The 19367-nt window shown below is 41.6% G+C and overlaps 1 protein-coding gene across 5 annotated transcripts; it reads right to left on the bottom strand.

The window, feature by feature from the left end:
• Positions 1–559: 559 nt before the first annotated feature.
• LOC108104344 lies at positions 560–16624 on the bottom strand. Of its 5 annotated transcripts, none has more exons than XM_017210341.2 (11): positions 16380–16624; positions 16051–16176; positions 14562–14783; positions 13127–13878; positions 12936–13068; positions 12389–12870; positions 11697–11931; positions 10035–11627; positions 8201–8393; positions 3456–3768; positions 560–3356 (listed from the first exon to the last, which is right to left on the bottom strand). In XM_017210341.2, exons 9-11 carry the CDS (start codon positions 8327–8329, stop codon positions 1735–1737), a joined length of 2064 nt encoding a protein of 687 aa, XP_017065830.1. In that variant the 5' UTR covers positions 8330–8393; positions 10035–11627; positions 11697–11931; positions 12389–12870; positions 12936–13068; positions 13127–13878; positions 14562–14783; positions 16051–16176; positions 16380–16624; the 3' UTR covers positions 560–1734. The 5 variants fall into 5 exon arrangements, with proteins under 5 accessions (XP_017065830.1, XP_017065827.1, XP_017065831.1 ...); XM_017210338.2 differs by having other exon boundaries at positions 14189–14783; XM_017210342.2 differs by having other exon boundaries at positions 10035–11652; positions 14189–14783.
• Between the last annotated feature and the right edge of the window lie 2743 nt (positions 16625–19367).

Raw genomic sequence — 19367 nt, forward strand, 5'->3', positions numbered from 1 at the left:
GTGGTTAGTGTTGGTCGTTAGCAGCACGAAACAGTCTTTCTTTTGGCTGTGCGTCTTGTTTTGGCCGGGCTAGAGCTGAATAACCGCAACAAATATTGCATTTTTTTGCAAGCAAAAGAGCAGTACACCACTGTAAAAAGTGGGTATGCTGTCTTAAAGTTATGGTTCTTAGCTGCATAAAACAGTTTTAGCCGTGCGAGACTGCACGATTATCGTTGTAAACTTGTGATACAATGCGGTAAACAACGTTGTTGTCCAGCTTTACTAACTGTAAACTTCCAATGAGCTAAATTTTTATTGGTCGACCGATCTGAACGCTTGATCACAAGAACTTTTAAAACCCAAAACACGCTTACTATACATTATGTTCACTTGCTATTAAAAATAAAAACTGCCGAGATAAATTCTTTATTTTAGCTATTTGAAGTACGGCAGCGCCTAAAGATAGGCAATACAATACGCAAACACACCGACCGATATACCAAAGAAGACAGCACTAAAGAATTCTAGATTTCCAACACGCAGACATAACAAAACAAACACACAAACGATATTTTTTAGGGATTCTAAACAATTTATTGAACACTTTCTCTTCTCACTCGCTTTGCTCGACTTACAAAAGTAGACAAAAAAAATCGAAGATATATATAAGGCGGTATATATGTTGGGTATGTATGCGATATTTATAAATCATTATGCAAATAAATAAGTGGACTACAAGGCGTACTAACTGATATTAAGTAGATCCAAGGGAGGGGAGGTTGGAGATTAAAGGTAAAAAGGGCTGACAGTGGGACGCAGAAGTATTCGGCTTAGTCTACGGCTTAAAGCGCTTAAAATATTTAGTGACTAATTCAAGTGTATATTTTTTATGCATATGTGTGTTTATATGAGTGTATTTGTGTGTGTGTGTGAAAAATATGTGTATGCGTGTCTACAAAGTCTTAAGAGAGTCTTACGAGAAATACTCTAAGTAATGGATTTTATCGGCTCAAATGCTGAAGAAAGCTACAAGTGATGGTCAAATGGATATGATGGGCTGATCATGGCTTAGCACCGTTTTACATGAAATAGTACCTAGGCTTAAACTAAAACAAAAATAATCGATTATCGACTGCCACCAAGAGGGGGGGGTGGGGGAAAAGGAAGTGGAAAATGTGCAGAAAAAGGACAGGTAGTGGTGTCGTCAAGATTGGTTTTAGAGGTAGAGTTTTTTTTTTTTTTTTTTTTTTGGAAATGAAAAAGGAAACAAGGGATAAGGAGGAGGTGTAGTAGGAGAACCCAGTAAACGGCTTGAGTTAATGTTAAATAAATTTGTATCAAAAATTATACTAAAGAAGTGTACGCTACAAATTTAAGAGCCGCAGACGCAGACACAACTGTACCCAGAACCGGAAACGGAAGCTCTGACAATATGCGACAGCTAGTGAAGGCACTAATGGTGGTTACTTTTCAAAATCAATGTCTTTTCTTGGTTATGATAAGGGATAAAGTAAGCGATTGCCTAGAAAGCTGTAAAAAGCATGGATGTTTTTTTTCATTTATAAATTTTTAAATTTGAACAATTACTAACAATTTCTGGACAAACTTTTGGTAATATTTCCTTTAACCTAAACAAAACCCTAAAAGACCTGATCTGATAGAACCCATCAGTAGTGCCAGTGACCACCAGACCATCGGATATCGGCCACCATATACCCGGAACTAGTTCCAGTCGCACAGTCGGGGGCATGCTCACGACATCGCCCGCTTCTTGGAGAGCGTTCCCTGCAGATCCGCTGGCGATGGGAGCTGAATGACGGGCAGCGGTGCCAGCTGAGGATTCGTGAAGGCGACAGCACGCTCCTTGGCGCTGGCGGCGAACGATGAGAACGGACGCAGTCGGACGTAGAGTATGGCGGAGGTTAGGCAGGATGTGACCAGGATGCCCAAGAGCACGATAAGCGTAATGGCAAAGCCCGGCGTGGTCATGCAAATGAGACCCTCTTCGCGTAATGGAAATACCATGGTCTGTGGACTACGATCCACGCCAGCGTTTGAGCCATTTAGAGAGCTACCATTACCGCCCGCCTGGTCATCGATGGCAAAGGTCAGATCACCCGAGGAGACGACCTTGATGATCCTGTTCAGACCCACCTGCGGTTCGGCCACAGCACGAGCACGTCTTTGTACTCGTCGCTCATCTCGTCTCTTGCCAATCGCACTGGCCACATGATAGGCATCCACATGAAGTTGCGGTGGTGGACCATATTGTGATTCCGGACCCACCTGCAAATGATGAACATCCTGCAGATTCGTCTCCGCTGAACATTGCTCGGGGCAGTGGTAGCGACAGATCTGGATGGTGCACTGGAAATGTACCTCCATGGAATCGGGGAACTTAAAGGCCTGGAAATGGGCATAGGACAGTACAGAGGCGGATGCTCCAAAGTTCTTGATCTTCGTGAAGCGTGACATCAACTTGGGACGAGTTACACATCCTCTCTGGTCAACCAGTTGAATGGGTGCCCGCTTGCCGTCATGTGCCACACAGTTCCTCACCAGCATATCGAACTTAGAGTCATCATCCTTAATGGCCAACACCATGGTCATCGTTTGGCCAATCTTAACCAGTCCCGAGACCTCTGATGCCCACGGACCCTTGCCAACCTGGATTTGCATCCAGCAGCCAACATTATCGCCAGCAAAATCAGCCCTCACCACATCCAACATATCCACCGGGAATGGCCGGAACGTGACGCTCTTCTCGTACTGATCATGCCACGTGCAACGCAATTTCCTTGCCTGATCCCAAACCTCCTGCACCTGTGGATCGTACTGGATGACAATGATGTTCTCGAAATAGGTTCCTGCACCCGTACTGCCCGCCTCATGACCATAACCCTGACCATAGTTATCCGTATTGCCAGCTGTGCCACATTCATGAAGTCCAATATCGAAGCTGGCCGAGCTGCGACCCAATCCCGATGGCAAATGGACACAGTTCATATTGCTGTAGTGACCCTTGGAAAAGACGATGCCATTAAAGGGCTTATCGAACTGGACGAACACCTTCATGCCATTTTTCTCGCACTTTACATCCAAGGACACTATCTTGGGCATATCCTGAACGGGAGCAGCCCAGATCTCATTGTTACTAGATCCACCAACACTTAGATCGGGAACCTGCACCTGTTGCTGTTGACCCTGCTGCTGCTGTTGCTGCTGCTGAGGCTGGACTTGCAACTGCAACTGCGGTGGCGGCTGGGGACGCTGCTGCAATTGCGGCGGCGGTGGTCCCTTGTAGAACTGAGCACCAGGCGGCGGTGGAGGTCCAAAGGGCTGGCCAAAGCTTAAGGGAATGTTCTGATGGTTGTCTATGTGGGTTGAAGAAGCAAAGAAAGAAAATTCATATTAAAATTAGGGCTAGCTACTAACTAATTAAGTAAGTAAGTGGGAAGCTTCTCTGTACTTACTGCGCATTGTGAGACCCACGGACACACTTGGCGGCGGCTGTGGCATGTTGTGTTGATAGTGCACCTGCACCTTAGGCACCGACTGTGGCAACTGCATTTGGATCTGTGGCAGTTGCTGCTGTTGCTGCTGCTGCTGTTGTTGTTGCTGCTGCTGCTGCTGTTGCGCCTGTTGGGCTTGCTGTTCCTGTTCCGATTCCTGGGCCATCTGGTCCAGCTCGTTCTCATGATCACCAAGAGCGATAGTCAGATCATCGTCTGGTCCACCGGCAATGGCCTTCACCACCTCCACATCATCGGCGCAGACCAAGACGACCTGTGACCCCATTTCAGGAGTGGAAAAAAATAGAGAAGAAGATGGGAAGAAGAACGGTATGATTTCAGTTCGGGGAATGTCAAATGGAATGGGCGCAGTGGCAAGTGGTTGGTGGTGGCAGGTTGCAAGGCGGATGTGCGGCATGCAACTCAATTGCATAAGGCAAGGCAAAAAGCCACTGGTAGCGAAAAGAAAGAGGAAAAAGAGAAAAAGCCGCAGCAGCCACTGCAACAATTTCGCTTTTTCTGTTTTCTGTTTATGTTATTTTTTTTTCCCCCTCCTCCCTCTCAAGCAGCAAAACCAGCAACTCTTCTTGTGCCACATGCAACGCGCGACGACGACGACCCAATTGCCATGGAGATCCGCCTGGCTTAAAAGGCGATGTCAAGGCTAGAACCAGACCAGACCAGACCAGGCCAGGCCAGGCCAAGCCAAGACAGACCAGACCAGACGACAACACAAACAAAAGACCAAAGACCAAAGACCGATCTTCAAGATCCCCAAAGACACCAGACATCGACCAAGACCCAGATTGAGATCGCGATCGACATGGAGTCGGAATTGCCGGGTTGGGTTGATGACGATGTGTACCCGATAATAGCCGGGTAACAGATTAGATACAATCTAGATAAATTAGTTTGCCAGTTGGGTGGGAAGAAACATCTCTACACTTATCCACTTCGCGATTAATTTCAAAATGAAATGTTAAGCAAAAATCTAAATAGTGATTTGGCTATATTTTTTCATTTTGATAGAAAACAGTTTACTGATGAAAATAAGTAGCTAAGATGCTAGATGTTGCAGAAAAGTATCAAACTTTTGGCTAGATGGGACAAAAAATAAGAAGTATCTCAAAAAACCTTCCAAGAAAGTCAGAAACTTTATAAACTCATGTATTTTTTGATTATTTCTGATTATCTATCACCACTGTAAAATATAATATCTTCAAGATATCACCTCGATACTTTCTAATCAAGATTGGCAACATGTCGCCATCCCATCCCGTAAATCCCGTGCCTCATCATCATCTAACCAAAACAGTGAGATCTGCTAATAAAGTTAATTAATTTTCCATTACTTTCTTTTTGCGTCCTTCAGTTGGCGGTATGTGTGTGTGTGTGGACTCGGATCCAATGGCCATGTTCCGGGTGACCAGATCTTCAGGCCAGGCCATTGAGGAACATCTTGATCCGCTGCGATGGCTTTGCCATGTACTTGTTGCTGGAACTGGACTGATTCAGTTACCAAAAGTTGCCAAGTTACCAAGTTGCGCCGGGCTATCTTGGCAATTAGACGAGTGCCCGAATGGGCGGACGAAAAGAAGGGAGGGGGGAGGGAGGTGGGAGAAGTGGCACTAGAGCAATTGCGGACAGGTGGACGATGATGGCCATGGCCATGGCAATGGCAATGGTAATACCAATGGCAATGGCAATGGCGATCATGACCAAGATACCCATACCCATGATGAAGATGCCCAGCGAAGATGGCGAGGCTGCATCCCATTTGGCCAAATCTGTGCCGCACCGCCGAAAACAACTTTCTCCGCCAACTGGGAAGCTGAGAAAACTGAGCATCTGAGTGTCTCAGTGTCTCAGTATCTCGGGTATTGGATTTTTCTCATTTTCTCATTTTTAGTCTTAAGATGGGGATGTCGCAACGGCAACGTGCGGCTACGACGTCGACGGCGGCATCCTGAAACAATCCTGTTTGGTAGAAAGTGATGTGGCAAGCGCGCGGCAGACGATTGACGACAAAAAAAAAAGGTAGAGAGATGGTAAATGCTGAATTGGTAAGGATGGCAAGTTGGCTATGATGGCAAACAAGTTGCCCCACCGAATCTGAATCTGAATCTGAATCCGCAAAACCCACTGCTAAAAATTCTATAATCAAATTTGCATGCAGAAACGTGATTTGGAGCGACTGCAAAGGCCAGCCATGAATACCAAACAAAACTAAAGTTGAATTCGAGCAGAGAATACAGAGAGAGAAATAATTGTTGACTAGTTGGAAAATGTTATAGATATAAGTTAGATATTTAAGAAGGAAATGTAGTAAAAAAGTATATAGATTACTTAATCCATTTCCATATTATTTTCAATATTTTAAATTGTGTTTTAAGTATCTTTCGGATTATCTTTTAGATATTAACTAAGTGGATTTTTATAAGCCTTAGCATGTATTATTATTTGTTTTGAGCCATATTCTAAATATATTTTGACCAAAATTAAAAATCAAGTTTATTATTTTTTCTTCCACTACAGAAAATTCAAAATCTGAACTAATTTATCTAAGAAAAATACTAAACAACTGTAAGTTAAGCGTATATTTTAATAGGAAAACACTTTTTAAAAAATACAACTCAAATTTCAAGTGAAATGAACTCGCTTCTAGTTAGTTAAATTATAACAAACAGCGGTCTTTTACTACTTTCAGCACCCTTAAAAATATCAACAACCTGCATTGTTACCTCGCCACATGCAAATTCCATTTTGTACTTCTCAAAAGACATTTAATATGTGGCTCGTTCCGGTTCCCAAACTCATGTGCGACTTCAACTGGAAACTAATCATCCCGAGAGAACTGCGTTAATTGAAATGTGTGCCAAGTGGGCTTCACTGTTTTTGGCATTCATCCAGTGGGGAGTCGTGAGTTTCTGCCTCCCCCTTCTGCCTTCAACCGCCCCCGAAAAAAAAACAATCACAAACACACACTACAGTTTCCGTAATCCCCAATGGAGAAGACTAATGATGTGACTAAAGACTAGAGACCAAAGACGGAAGACTGGAAGACTTGAAGACTGGAAGATTTGAAGACTGAAAGACTAAAAAACTCAAAGAGTTGAAGACCAAAGACCAAAGACTGAAGATGAAACCGGCTGTTGTTGCCAATCTTGACCTCGACCAATGTGCTAGGCTCTTTTTTTCGTGTTTTTGTTGTTGTTTTGGGATTTGGGAAGAGGCTGTCTGCCTGGCAGCGCACCAAATCGGGAGAAAGTGAAACATTAGCAGAGAATTGGAATTTGGCAGCCACTTGGCCTGGAGGATAGGGGATATAGAGGATGTTGGTTTGGCGGTGGAGGGTCAAAGGTGAACGCCAGGCCGTTTGGCAGCATTTCTCAACGACCCAAGATGAAAGCGAAAAGGAAGCCGAAAAGTGGAGATGATGTTGCTGCTGCTGGCTGCCACATGCTGCCGCTCGTTAAAGGAATAGCAACTTCTTTATTTTTTTTTTTTTTTTTTTTTTTGGCCAGGCTTAAATTGTGTCATCGCCCCAGAATGGCCAACAAAAAAGCTGGAAAACACCAAAAACAAATAACTTTCTAACGTCACGAACGCTGGGCCAGAGTTTTCGGACTGGGGATGGGTATTACCTAGGCAAAATGGATGCACATGGAATTTTAATATGTGCCAAAAAGGCCGACGAAAAGAGAAAGGAATGCGCTGCTGCTGATGGCCACTAAAATGCAGATGGGCATGCACTTTACACAGAATGCCTTCTTGATTTCAAAGTTATGCGCAGTTATTCATTTTATTCTCAATAAGAAAGTCCTTTTTATGATTTACTTTCAAGATAAAAGCTGAGGTAAATATAATTCAGCGATTTCTTAATCCAACAAATTAAGTACCTGACTAAGTAAGCTATCTAAAAAGTGTCTAACTAAACTGCAACATTCATTTAAAGATTGCAAAATGCCAACAAGCGAAAAATCTTAATTAAAACGTTGCCTTAACAGCATTAAATTTCTAAATTCTTCAGATGGCATCGCCGATATGTATCCTTTCCATTATGCGCACTAATTACTCGATTCTCCGTTACTTTCCTCGCTGCGATATCGTATATTGAATGTATATGTATATATTCCTGATTGGTTCCAGGAACTAAAAGCAGCACATGTAACACACATACACACACACTCACACACACACATATGAGAAACGAGGCCATGCCAATTACACGTCCCATCCCATTCCAGCCCATACCATTCCTCATCATTCCATTTTATTCCAGCACTGGCGCTCTTTCACTTGCACACTTGCTTACTGTAATTCACACGCACAAGGCAGACGACAAGCAGACAGAAAGAGCGGGGGAAATGGCAAAGAGTGAAAACAGTGGTGTGACAAGGGGGTTTAGGACTTAAAGGATAACTTAATAAATAAATAAAATCACAAATTTAGCTAACTAATCACTAGGCCATAAAATAACTCTCCTACTAAACACTGGCTTGCCTTAAACATCCCCCTTGGAGAAACTATTTCTATGCCACTGAACAAAAAAAGAAGCTTTTGCCGGCTGCTGCTAATGGGAATTATCTATTTATAAGCTGTTGTTGCCTTTGCTGCTGCTGCTGCTTATGTTGTTTATGTGTTGCTGTTGTGTCTGCGGCTTTTGGCTTAAATTGATTTCAATTATTTGCATCAGCTCAACTCACCTGCAGTGAAAGGAAAATGATAAGCGGCAGCCAAATCTTCTTAGCACCGATTTCTACGTTTCTTCGTAGATTTCTGCAGCGCACTTGTTTGTGCTTTTGTTGCTGTTGCTGTTGATGTTGATGTTGCATGTTGCTGCCGTTACTGTGCTCGTTGCTACTGCTTATGACGACGACGATGATGATGATGATGTTTCTGTTTGTTAAGCGTATAATTAATTAAGTTTATCATTATTCGATATTCACTATTGTTGTGGGCGGTTAAAAAAGAAGAAGGAGAAGAAGCGGAAAGCGGAAGAGAGATGAGAGAGAACGAAGAAAGTGCTTTTCGCTTTTATTTCTTCTCATTGTTATGGTTACCTGCTATATGAAAGTGTTTCCCGCTAATTGCAATTTATTAGCAATTTCTCAGTCAACTCAATGATGATTGATTGACTCGCTAAGTGTTGTACCCCCCCATCTTCCCCCTACCCTAAACTCATTTCTAACCCCACCCACTGACCATAAAAGAAAAAGACTACTAAAAAAAAGAAAAAGAAAGATAGAAAGACAGTAAGAAAGGGAAGCTGCGACGAGTCAAGAAAGAAAAGAATCTGTTTAATGACAACTCACTTAACTTTTTAAAAACGCTAACGAAAAAGGGTAACTGGGGAGGTGAAAAGTGTTAATAGGTTTCCCCATAACTCAAGTGGGTCATCTTGGCCCAGACAAATCTGAGTGCTCTTAGTTGGCCAATTAGAAGGCCAAAGATAGTAACAAAGGTGTGAGGAAATTCCACCGAAAGAGAGAGTGAAAACAAAGATTCACTCTCCGAAAAAGATCGAGCAGAACTTTAGAAGAATTAAGTGAATCTTTCATTCAATCTTTTTTTTTTATTGACCTTGACCAGTACCTCTGCTTCTCTGCTTTAACTTTAAAAGTAATTATCATGTTAAAGTAGTTATTATTATTTTATTACTGGGACTAATATATATATTTGAAAGGATTCAAAGAAAAAATAAAGGGAAAAGAGAATGACAAATATGTCATATTTTAAAATAGTTTGAAAGGATTGAGATTTCTAATTCATAAAATAGTTTGAAAGGATTGAGTTTTCTAATTCAAAAATAAAAATCAAATATATCAAAGATTTTAAAAGATTTACGAGAGTATATGACTGTATGCATTTTTTTAGATTAAAATATTATTCTTCAAGTTGTTAACTGGCAATTCATGTCCTTGAATTCAACTTCAAGAAGAAATTAATTTAAAACGATCGATTAATAAAAATACTTTTTAAAGTACGTAAAACTGAATTACTTTGGAATCTACAAATCTTTGAAATATTTATCTATATATTTTAAAAATTCAATTATTTTTTAAAATTGTTATAACCAAGAAAAGCATTATAATCAAATGCCGAATGAGCTTAGCTAAATTTTGGAATATAAAAAAAATGCCTCTAAAAGTTTAGGACAGATGCCTTTTTTGATAATTTCTAGAAAGTAATTTGTCTTTTCAAAGAATATTTTTTGATGTCTAATACTAATCTTTTACCTAATATTAAGTTATGATCATATAAGATTGGTCTTAGTTAAATACTTTAACTTTAGGACTGGTAGTCCTATTACGTCCTTTAAAGTTAAACCACGCTTGAAATCTGTAGGTCTCCTATTTACATTCATTTCTCTGATCAATTAGGAATACTAAGATCTAATAACTCTCTAAAATAAGCCTATATCTTCCTACTAATTACTAGCATAGTTCCGCTTCTCACAAATCAAGGCAGTTTAACTTCCGGTTTGTGTATCGATCATATCTACAATCATCGATCAAAACTACATTTGCCGGCACTCACCTATTAGGTCCTTGGCCCGATTCCACAATTTTTTTTTACTAGCTGTTCCAGTTAAAGTTCCGATTCCAATTCCAAATACCGAAGGCTGACAAACAGGATACGTTAGCGGCAACTTTCGAAAACAGTTGCACTCGAACGGTGGCCGTTACTTCTGCCCGCCGATGTTGCTAGTTGCTGATGTTGCCAATGCACCGACGTTGTCTGTCCGCTGATGTTGCTGATGGTTTGACGGTAATGACAGCAGCGGGGTTGGTCGAAAGGGGGGGCGTTGCACGCGGTCAACAATTAACGATTGCAAGTGGAGCACACACAAAAGAAAATATCAAAAAACAAAAAAAAAAAAGAAAAGGACACAAAAAGCGTGTTGATCACTTCGCTAACCGTTTTCCAAGCGGTTCTTTCCGTTTCGTTTACGTTTTACGTTTCGTCTTCTATTTCTTTTCTTATTTTTTTTCCTTTTTTTTTTTGTTCGATTTGCAACTAGTGCTGGGTTTTGCTATTAGCTATTTGTTTTGCTCGGATTCGCAGTGTTTTTTTTTTTGTTTGGTTGTTTGTAAAATTTTCGTTTTTTTTTTTATGTTTTTGTTTTAGTTATTCGATGCCGAGGATCGATCGATCGATGGTGGTGGCCCGCCTGGAGGAGGAGAAAAAGAGAGAGAAACGCGTCTGCTTCGCGCCGTGGTTTAGCGCCGAATGCTGCAGACACCTGCTTTCTCGCAGCGGAACACTTCGCATGCGCAGCAGCAGCAACATTGCGCCGTCGACGCCGCCGTCGGCGCCGGCAGCGAAATTTCTTCTTTCCATTGAGGCCTCCACTAAGGCAGTCGGCCAAGTCCAAATCCAAAATACGATGCCAAGTACGACTTGTTCAAGTACAGCTTGCCGGTTGATGTTGCTGTTGCTGTTGCATGCCTCATGCTGCATGTTGCTGTTGCCAGTGTTGCTTTTTTGGGCCCAATGTTGCTGCTGTGCATGATATTGCTGCCGCTGCTGCTGTTGTTGTTGTTGTTGCTCCTTTAGCCATGCCTATTGTTGTTGCAGGTATTTCTCATATTGTTGCTGTTCCTAGACCTAATGTTGTTACCTATAGTTGTTGCTGCCACAAATACTCCTCTTGTTGTTGTGGATGTTACCGTAGCTGATATTGCTGCCGCTGCTGCTGCTGCTCGTGGCATGCGTCGTCGGTTGCTAGTTGGTTTCCCCAGTGTTCTGTTTGTTTATACTGGGCAGCAGCAGCAGCAGCGGCAGCTTCAACTTTCAGTTGCAATGGGTTACAGAAGCAGCAGACGACGACGACGACGGTGACAATTGCATGGGGACAAGTCCTCTAACTGTTTGCACTTTCTATTCCCCCTCCCACCGCCTTCTCAGCCACTGCCACTGACCAAAGACTCCCCCTCCCCTTACCACCTGCCACGTTTTTTGCCTTGTGCCACAATTATTGTCCACTGCCCATGCTCCAATTGTGGCAGCAAGCAATCATGCCAAGAAATGGGTGTGTGGGCGCCCTTTTGATTGCCGCACGTTGCGTTTCCAAGTGGGTGGTAAATGGATGGGGTATAGGCGTAGCAGATGGTGCAACATGATGGATACCTAAAACGAAAAAAAAAACAGTCACCTGAAAGGGGCAGAGATATCGCTGTGTGTTGTTTTTTTTCTTACATTTTGTTTATACAGTCGCCTTGTAATGTTTCATCGAGTGTTCCACTTTTCCATAAAATATTTTTGCCAACTGCCGCATTTGGCATTGTTGGGGCAACAACAACAAATAAAAAACTGTAACAGCAACACAACTGAGGCAACAACAAGTTGCTCTCGTTGAAATAATAGGATGAGCAACTGCAACACCAGCGACAACGAAGGCAATTGATAAGGCAAAGGCACAGTAGTAGGAAATCTGAGGAAAAATTAATTAATTTATCAAATATTATATGTTTTTTTAGTTAAAATTAATAATATATTAACTAAATATACTTTATTGCAGTATTTACTTAACTTTCTTGTGAAGTTATCAACTTTTATGATGCATTATCTTAGCTAATTAAACTATATTTTTATGATCCATGATTATTCGGTGATTAAAAGTTAATATAGATGTATTTATAATTTATGTCCAAAAAATTAAGCATTATTTAGGAAGTATTAACAAGATTTTTATGTTGTTTTTATGATGAAGCAAGACCAAATTTGAGTCATAATAATACTGATCAAAAAGGAAGCAAAGCTAATAATTTATATTTATGATACTTCAACTTTAAAGGATATGCTAATATATATAACGTATAATAATCAATATTTTAATGAACCATCAATATTTGGTGGTCCAAATTCGGATGCATTAATCTTTTAATTACCATTTTTTTATGATCCATTGACCAAATGGCCGACCCACTGTGCCGATCCCGTCGAGCTGAGCATTTCATCGCCATTTCAATTCCACTTTGCAGTTTTGAGTTTTTAGGGGCGCCGCTCTGATCGCCTCGCGGATTCCTGTTTGCTAAATATGACCAAAAAGACCCGTTTCGAAATTGGAGTAATTTCGATTGGTTGCAGTTGCAGTTGCAGTAGTATGGCAGTAAAGCTGTGTAAGCTGTGAGGATTGGGGGGTGCCTGCTCCTGCTCCGGTTCCGCCAGGCCAGGAAAGTGGCCAGCACCGTTGTCGTCTAACATAGCGCTCGGCTCGTCTATCGCTGTGGCGTCGTTGCACATTAAGTAACACGCGCCATTCAGTCTACCGCCGGCAGCCTGTGACCGTCTGCTAACTTGGTCAATTACTGGCCATGATTTTTGCATGAGATTTGGATTCAGTTAGCCGCTCCCCCTCCTTCTACATCTTCTGCGGAAGAGAATGATACGCAATGGCATGGTATATGGTTAGTAGAGGGACAGGCACATACATACATATTACTATATATCATATGGAGAGAAGGGCAGCATGTTGTATCTTCTGGTCGCACGCCTCACGCATCTTAAGCGGCGTCGCGAGATGTCTTATTAAAAGTATCTTGTTACTTTCACCATCCACCGCCGTCGACTTGAATTGCGCTTCAATTTCTCACAGCTTTTTTTTTTTTATTTTATTTTTTACTTACAGTGGCAGAAGGAGCGGGGGTTGGGGAGGGGTGCTTTTCTGTTCGCTGACCAAATGTGGTGCGCTATGCTGTCTTTGCAAAAGGTCTGGGTGAAAACATGACGACGATCCATCCATTCATCCAAAAAGGTCGAAGTACATCGGGCGTCCAGCGGGATTCTACGGTTCTATGTTGCAACTGGAGCTAATGCAACAGCGTTTACGTTGCGGGCCAAAATCCTCTTTGCCACGCCGGTTTCTAGCCAACTATTTGGGTCGCTCTCACAATTTATTGGTTTAGTTTTCATTGCATTGACACTTCATCATCGCCGGCAAAACTGCCAGCGTTTGTCATCTGTCGCGCTTGTTTTTGTGTTGCAGCGGCTGTTGCTGTTGCTGCTGCTGCTGTTGCCGCTCTTGCTGCTGCATCTACTGATTGCTGTTGTGCCTCTGCTGCCAGTATAACCTTTCGGCTGTTTGGCCAGCGCCCAGAGGGGTTACAAGGTGGCAATGGCAGATCTCGACCAAAGTGAAAACGCCGCCAACGAACAACAACAAAAAAAAAACAAGTGCCACGGCAGCAGCAACAACTGCAACTGCAACGACGGCAAAAGCGGCAACATGTGCCGCCATAGCGGCAATAGCAAACAGTAGCAATAGCTGCCATTAGGCCATGAGAAGACACTTTTTGTCCGCTGTGGGTGTGGAAATATTAAGCGAAGATGCCGCCACCCAAGGGAGAAGAATTGGGTTACAGGTAAAGCTGTAAATAAACTGAGAGAAAAGGATATTAGTAAAAAATTTGAACTGATTTGATTAGGTTTAAAATGTTATTTTAACATTATCTATGATTTTAAAAAAAGTGAGCTTGGATTTATAGATTTTTAAAACTAAAAAAGTTAGAATTTTTAGATAATTCCATGGAATTTATTGCCTGTATTATCATATAAACTAACTTAAACTAGCTAATACATATCTAATTAGAAACAATAAACTAAAAAAACTTTATACAGATTAATCACATTGTATAAATTTCCCGAAAATATATCAAAAACCTTTCAAATTCTAAGCAAATTTCTATTACCTTTTGTTTACAATTTCCTCCAGTGTATTAGCTACTTGCAACTCATGCTTTTGGGGACTTAGAAAGTGCCTCCTTAGAATCCCATACGGATGAAATCCCCTTTTTCCCGCATTCCGCCTACCCCTTCACCTGCTATAGACATCTCGGAATCGCTGGGAGAGCCACTTGTCTGCCTATCAATTTCACTTTCTCGCCTCGACAACGCTCAAATAAAATTAAACGAAACGAAAGAAAAATAAAACAACATTGAAAGTCAATTAGCCGCTGTTGAAAAAGATTCTTCTCAGTCGAACCAGTCCAGTGGTGCACCGCCCCCCTCATTCACTCAATTCCATACGAAACCCCATACGATTCCAACCGATACGATACTCACCTCCTCCTCACAATTCGGCAATCTAAGCCAGTACACACTCACACACGCATGTATGTATCTCGAGCATCTGAGTATCTCGGAGTACCGCAGCATCCCAAGTATCCGAGTATCTTGGCCTGGGGCCATATCTTCAGCCTGGAAATCGAATGGAATTTCAGGTGCGGACCGCATTCGATGGACGGATGGATGGATGGATTGGTGGCTGGCTGGCTGGATAGCTGGCTGGGATCGAACGATCGATGCGCGTCGGTTATGAAAGTTCCGCAAAAAAATACAAAAAAAAAATAAGTACAAAAAACAGTACACTTTTCGGATACTTTTGAGCTACATTCTCGCCATGAAAGTTTTGGTCAGCTTTTTGGGTTTTTTGGTTAATTTTCTGGGAAATGAAATGAAGAACTTTCATATCGATGGGCTTGGTAACATTTCACAAAAAGTATAGCCTAAATGGCAAAGAAAGTCAAAAAGTATCCCTAAAACTAAAAGCTACTACAGCTAACAACACTTTTCCCCACTATTAATTCAACTTACTAAAAGTCCACTTGGACACTAAAATATTTCATTTCCCAAGTACAGTAATAAAAAAAAAAAGTGTCATAATAAATTTTGTTTACGCTCATAAAACTCAAAACCCAAAAAAAAAGTTAAAGATTAACCAAATAAAGTTGTAGATCGTAAAGCTCAAGCGTAAATATTTGAAAATCATCCAAAATGTCAACATAAATTATCATAGATCACTTAACCACTTGACTGCAATGAACTTCTTCTGGCAGTTGAAAAAAAATTAAAAAAAAAACAAAACTCATATTAGGAAAATCCGTTTGAAGAGCATCATAGATCACTTTCCTCGTTTTTCTTCTTTAACATTTCTCACATTTCCTTTCTTCGAACCCAAACTTTAGCTTTTAGCTTTGACCCTGGCCAGACTTGGCAAAAGGGGAAGCATTTTCCCAGACGTCGTCGAGAGTCTGCCAAGTGGTGGTCACTACCAATAAGTTGACATTGGAGAAGGGGACACAGTCTGAGAGTCAGGGAGCTGGGCCATTCCGACAGCTAGACAAACACACCCACTTTCCAAATGAAAACAAAATCGCGGACCACCAAATAGCAGCACGAAGTCAGCTCCATCTCTTCCCCCCGCCTCTCCCCTCCCATTTTCCTTTAGTTTTCAACTCTATTGCCATAAAACACAGTCTAAACCGCAGACGACGATCGTGAAATATCGATGCTGAATGCGCTGCGCATGCGCAAACAAAACGGAACCCACTTGATGGGTTATGCTGGACGACGGATGATGGATGGTGGCCATGGGAAGGGCACGCACACAGCCCCTTACCCCCGTTATCGTTTTGTTTTTTTTGTTTTCTAGTCCCCGTTTACGGAGTCTCTATGTATGTGTCATTGTACTTGTGTCTGTTGCTGCATAATTGAGCGGCGAGCGAAACTAGCCATGATCTACGATGATGATGATGGTGTATCATGTACCCACCAAGTGCACTCCAAGTAATCCCACACGCTTTCCGATCCACACGCACTTGAAAGATCGAGGAGAAGGTGGTGGCAACCACTCCAGAATCATGCTCCAAGTGCTGACTTTGGGTAAAAGTTGATTTACCTGCAAAAGGCCAAGATCTTAATGGGTTGGTTTAGTTTTAGGAAATGGTTTCAAGTTGCTGTTAATTGCTATGAAAAGGGGTTTAATCTAGTTAATTTGATTCTCTTTAAGTTCTATAATAGATAGCTTAGTGATATGAAAGGATTGAAGATGATAACGATATAAAAGATATAAGACAGCCAAAAAGTAGTAGAAATACTAACCTTAAAACCATTTTGTTAACCAAAAAAAAACTTAATTAACATGAAATTAGGAATTTTGGTTAGCGCTTTTCAAGAAGGTCGGTCCAAAGTATCGAGCTGAAAGTTGGACCGGTCCGCCGGTACCATAATCCATCGGCCTGATCCCAAGTTCGGTATGCCATTAACGAATCCACCGGACGTGGACACCATCTAACAACGTACAGCTCAATTTTTGCGTTAACGTTTTTTTTTTGCAATTTTATGTGGCTGCTGCTGTTGTTGTTGTTGGTGGTGGTGCTTGGCAGGCGAGCATCGATCAATTGCAAATAGAAAACAAATCTCCAATCAGCCGGATTGCTCCCATGGATTGCCCATGGACGGTGGATTGTGCGACGCAAAAGGGGAGGGCCTTCAAGTCTTAGGTGGGTCATCGCAGTCGATGGCATTTTTTTTTTTTTGCGGGTGGCCAAAAAGAGACAAATGCTGATGCAGATGCTGCTAAAGAAAGAAAGAAAGTGTTAAGACCAATTTGAAATATTCGCTGGTGAAATTTAAATCATTTTCAAATTTAATTACCGGCAAATAAACGTTTGACATTCCACAACAAGCCGCGCCAGACATTCCGTCTGCCTGACTGTCGACTGTCACCTGTAGCTCATACTCACCTGTGGCACTCCAACATCTTACAGCTCCCAGCTTCAGCTTGCCCCACCTGTTGGCATTCGGTTTTTTGGACTCGGATTTGGATTCGGGCGTGGCACTGGCATTTGAGGCATTTCGATTCCGGTGGTGTCTGCGTCTAGCTAGCAGTTATATGGCCAATTCAGTTGGATGATCGGGTGGCGTGTCCAAAAGCTCAGTGCCATTCATTGAGAAATCTCAATGGGCAGCCGGATAAGCACAGACACACGCACACTGTAAAACATAGATCATTTATAATTAGAAATTTATCAAATTATATACTTTAACCGTATCGAAACAGCTGTAAACTAGATTATTTAAGAAAATAATCATATCTTAGTAGCATATCAGAGTTTAACAGTTCATCTCCTCTGATGTTTTATTAATTGTCGAATTATTTATGCCCTACTAAGTTTGAATCCTAACTAGTCGTGATACTTTCCTTGTAAGGCAACTATAAGCTACATCTAAGGCAAGTGCACTTCCCCATTTCCGGAAGTGACACACACTCTTTCTAATCCAATTAACTTGGACTGTGTTAGTTCCAGCTTTAGTTTTGAAATTGAAAGTTTAAAAACGAAATTTCAATACCAAAAAGACAAAACCAAACTGAATAATTAGGCATGAAATAAAAATAAAAAATAGAAATAAATATATTAAAATAATACATATTAAAGTAGTAAGTTACAAGTTATTCAAATTTAATTAAATATATTTTTTCATTATTTTTAAATTAATTTTAATAGGGTTAAACATCTAAACCCATATACGGGTTAAATATTTATATTATCTTTTCGTCTTTCTTTCCCCACTTACCCACTTCCATTCCTACTGAGCTCCTGTCCTTAATCCGCCCTTGATCTTAGACTTCATTCATCGGCAGACACGCACACACACACACACACACTCGTTTCAGCGAGAGAGCAGGAACTGGCCAAAAAAATAAAACATAAGACGATGTGGAAGAGAGCGGGAGGCGATCCGAAGGAGTAGAGCAGGCGACATTTCTCCGATTGCGCACTTGTTGCTTTATTTCTTTTCATTTCGTTTCGCTGGCGCATTAAAAGCCGCTTTTCGCTTCGGTGCATCTGCAATGGAACAGAGAAGAAAGATGAGGAGGAGATGGTGGTGGATGAACGGCGGGGGAAAAGGCCAAGAAAGGAAGGTGGAAGAGAGCTGCTGGTGGAGGTGAAGCGAAGAAGGAGCTGCCGTAGAAGCCGGAACTGGCCGCTAACGCATCGCAACGCAATGCGGCGACGAAAGTTGCGCCGCTTTTTTGGGCTGGCCAACAAAAAACCAGACAACTCCAAAAAGAAAAAAAACACAAAAAAAAAAACTTTAAAAAGCAGACGCAGGCGGAAGAAGAAGCAGCGGCAAAAGTAGCAAACCTCTGAGGATGTCCAGTTTCATTCCAGTCCGGTCGTGAAAATGCCGCGCAACTCGTTTCGCAATAAAGAGAAAGTGTCCAGCGGAGCTCTCTGTACGTTCTGGCGATCGTAAAGAATAAATTTGCAGGCTATTAAAATGTTTCCTGTTTCCACTCCCCACACTCTCTATCTCCTACCGCAACCCCCGTTAACCATCTCCTCCCCAATACACCTTCACCACACATGCCAGCCAATACACCACCCCGAAAATTTCGCTCTCCGCGACGAGAAAGTTGCCTGAAAATCTGGAAATCTACATCCACGCGACAAGTGAAAACAAGATGCAACCAAAAATACTAATTCCCGTTTCCCAGACTCTATATATTTATATATATAAATGTATATATGTATACGTATATACGTTCGCAATGGAAGGCATTGACTGGACTTTTGCTGGCAAACGGACGTTATAATTGATAAGAGCGGCTTACTCACCCACACTCTTGGAAGGAGAACAAGTGCGAGGGAGATGGACGAAGGCTGATTAAATTCCAATATTTAAATGAGTGGTTGAATTCACCACGCTGGCAAGAGATGCGATCATCGCCTAGAAAAACCGCTACATTTTAGACTCTAGCGATTTAAAAAAAGAAAAGGAAAGGTTGGTAAAATGTCTTAAGATGTGTTTTTAATCTATTTATCGTTTAAACCCAATAAGTTTTTTTTTAAGGAAACTAAATCAAACCAATGTATGTAGAAATTCTGTGTGATTTTCTACTTTTTTACACTCAAATTAGCTTCTATATATAGCTAAAATCCAACCGAGTGCTCAGTAATGTCGCATTTATTTCCAGCTCCCGATAATGACCCAGCCATAGCTATTCCCAAGCATTCTGTGGCAATAAGAAGGCGCCTTATCCGCAAAAACATCCGAATCCGTTGCGTTCCGATTCGCTGCGAT

The sequence above is a fragment of the Drosophila eugracilis genome, unplaced genomic scaffold (genome assembly GCF_018153835.1).
Source record: "Drosophila eugracilis isolate 14026-0451.02 unplaced genomic scaffold, ASM1815383v1 contig_1985, whole genome shotgun sequence".
NCBI lineage: Eukaryota > Metazoa > Arthropoda > Insecta > Diptera > Drosophilidae > Drosophila > Drosophila eugracilis.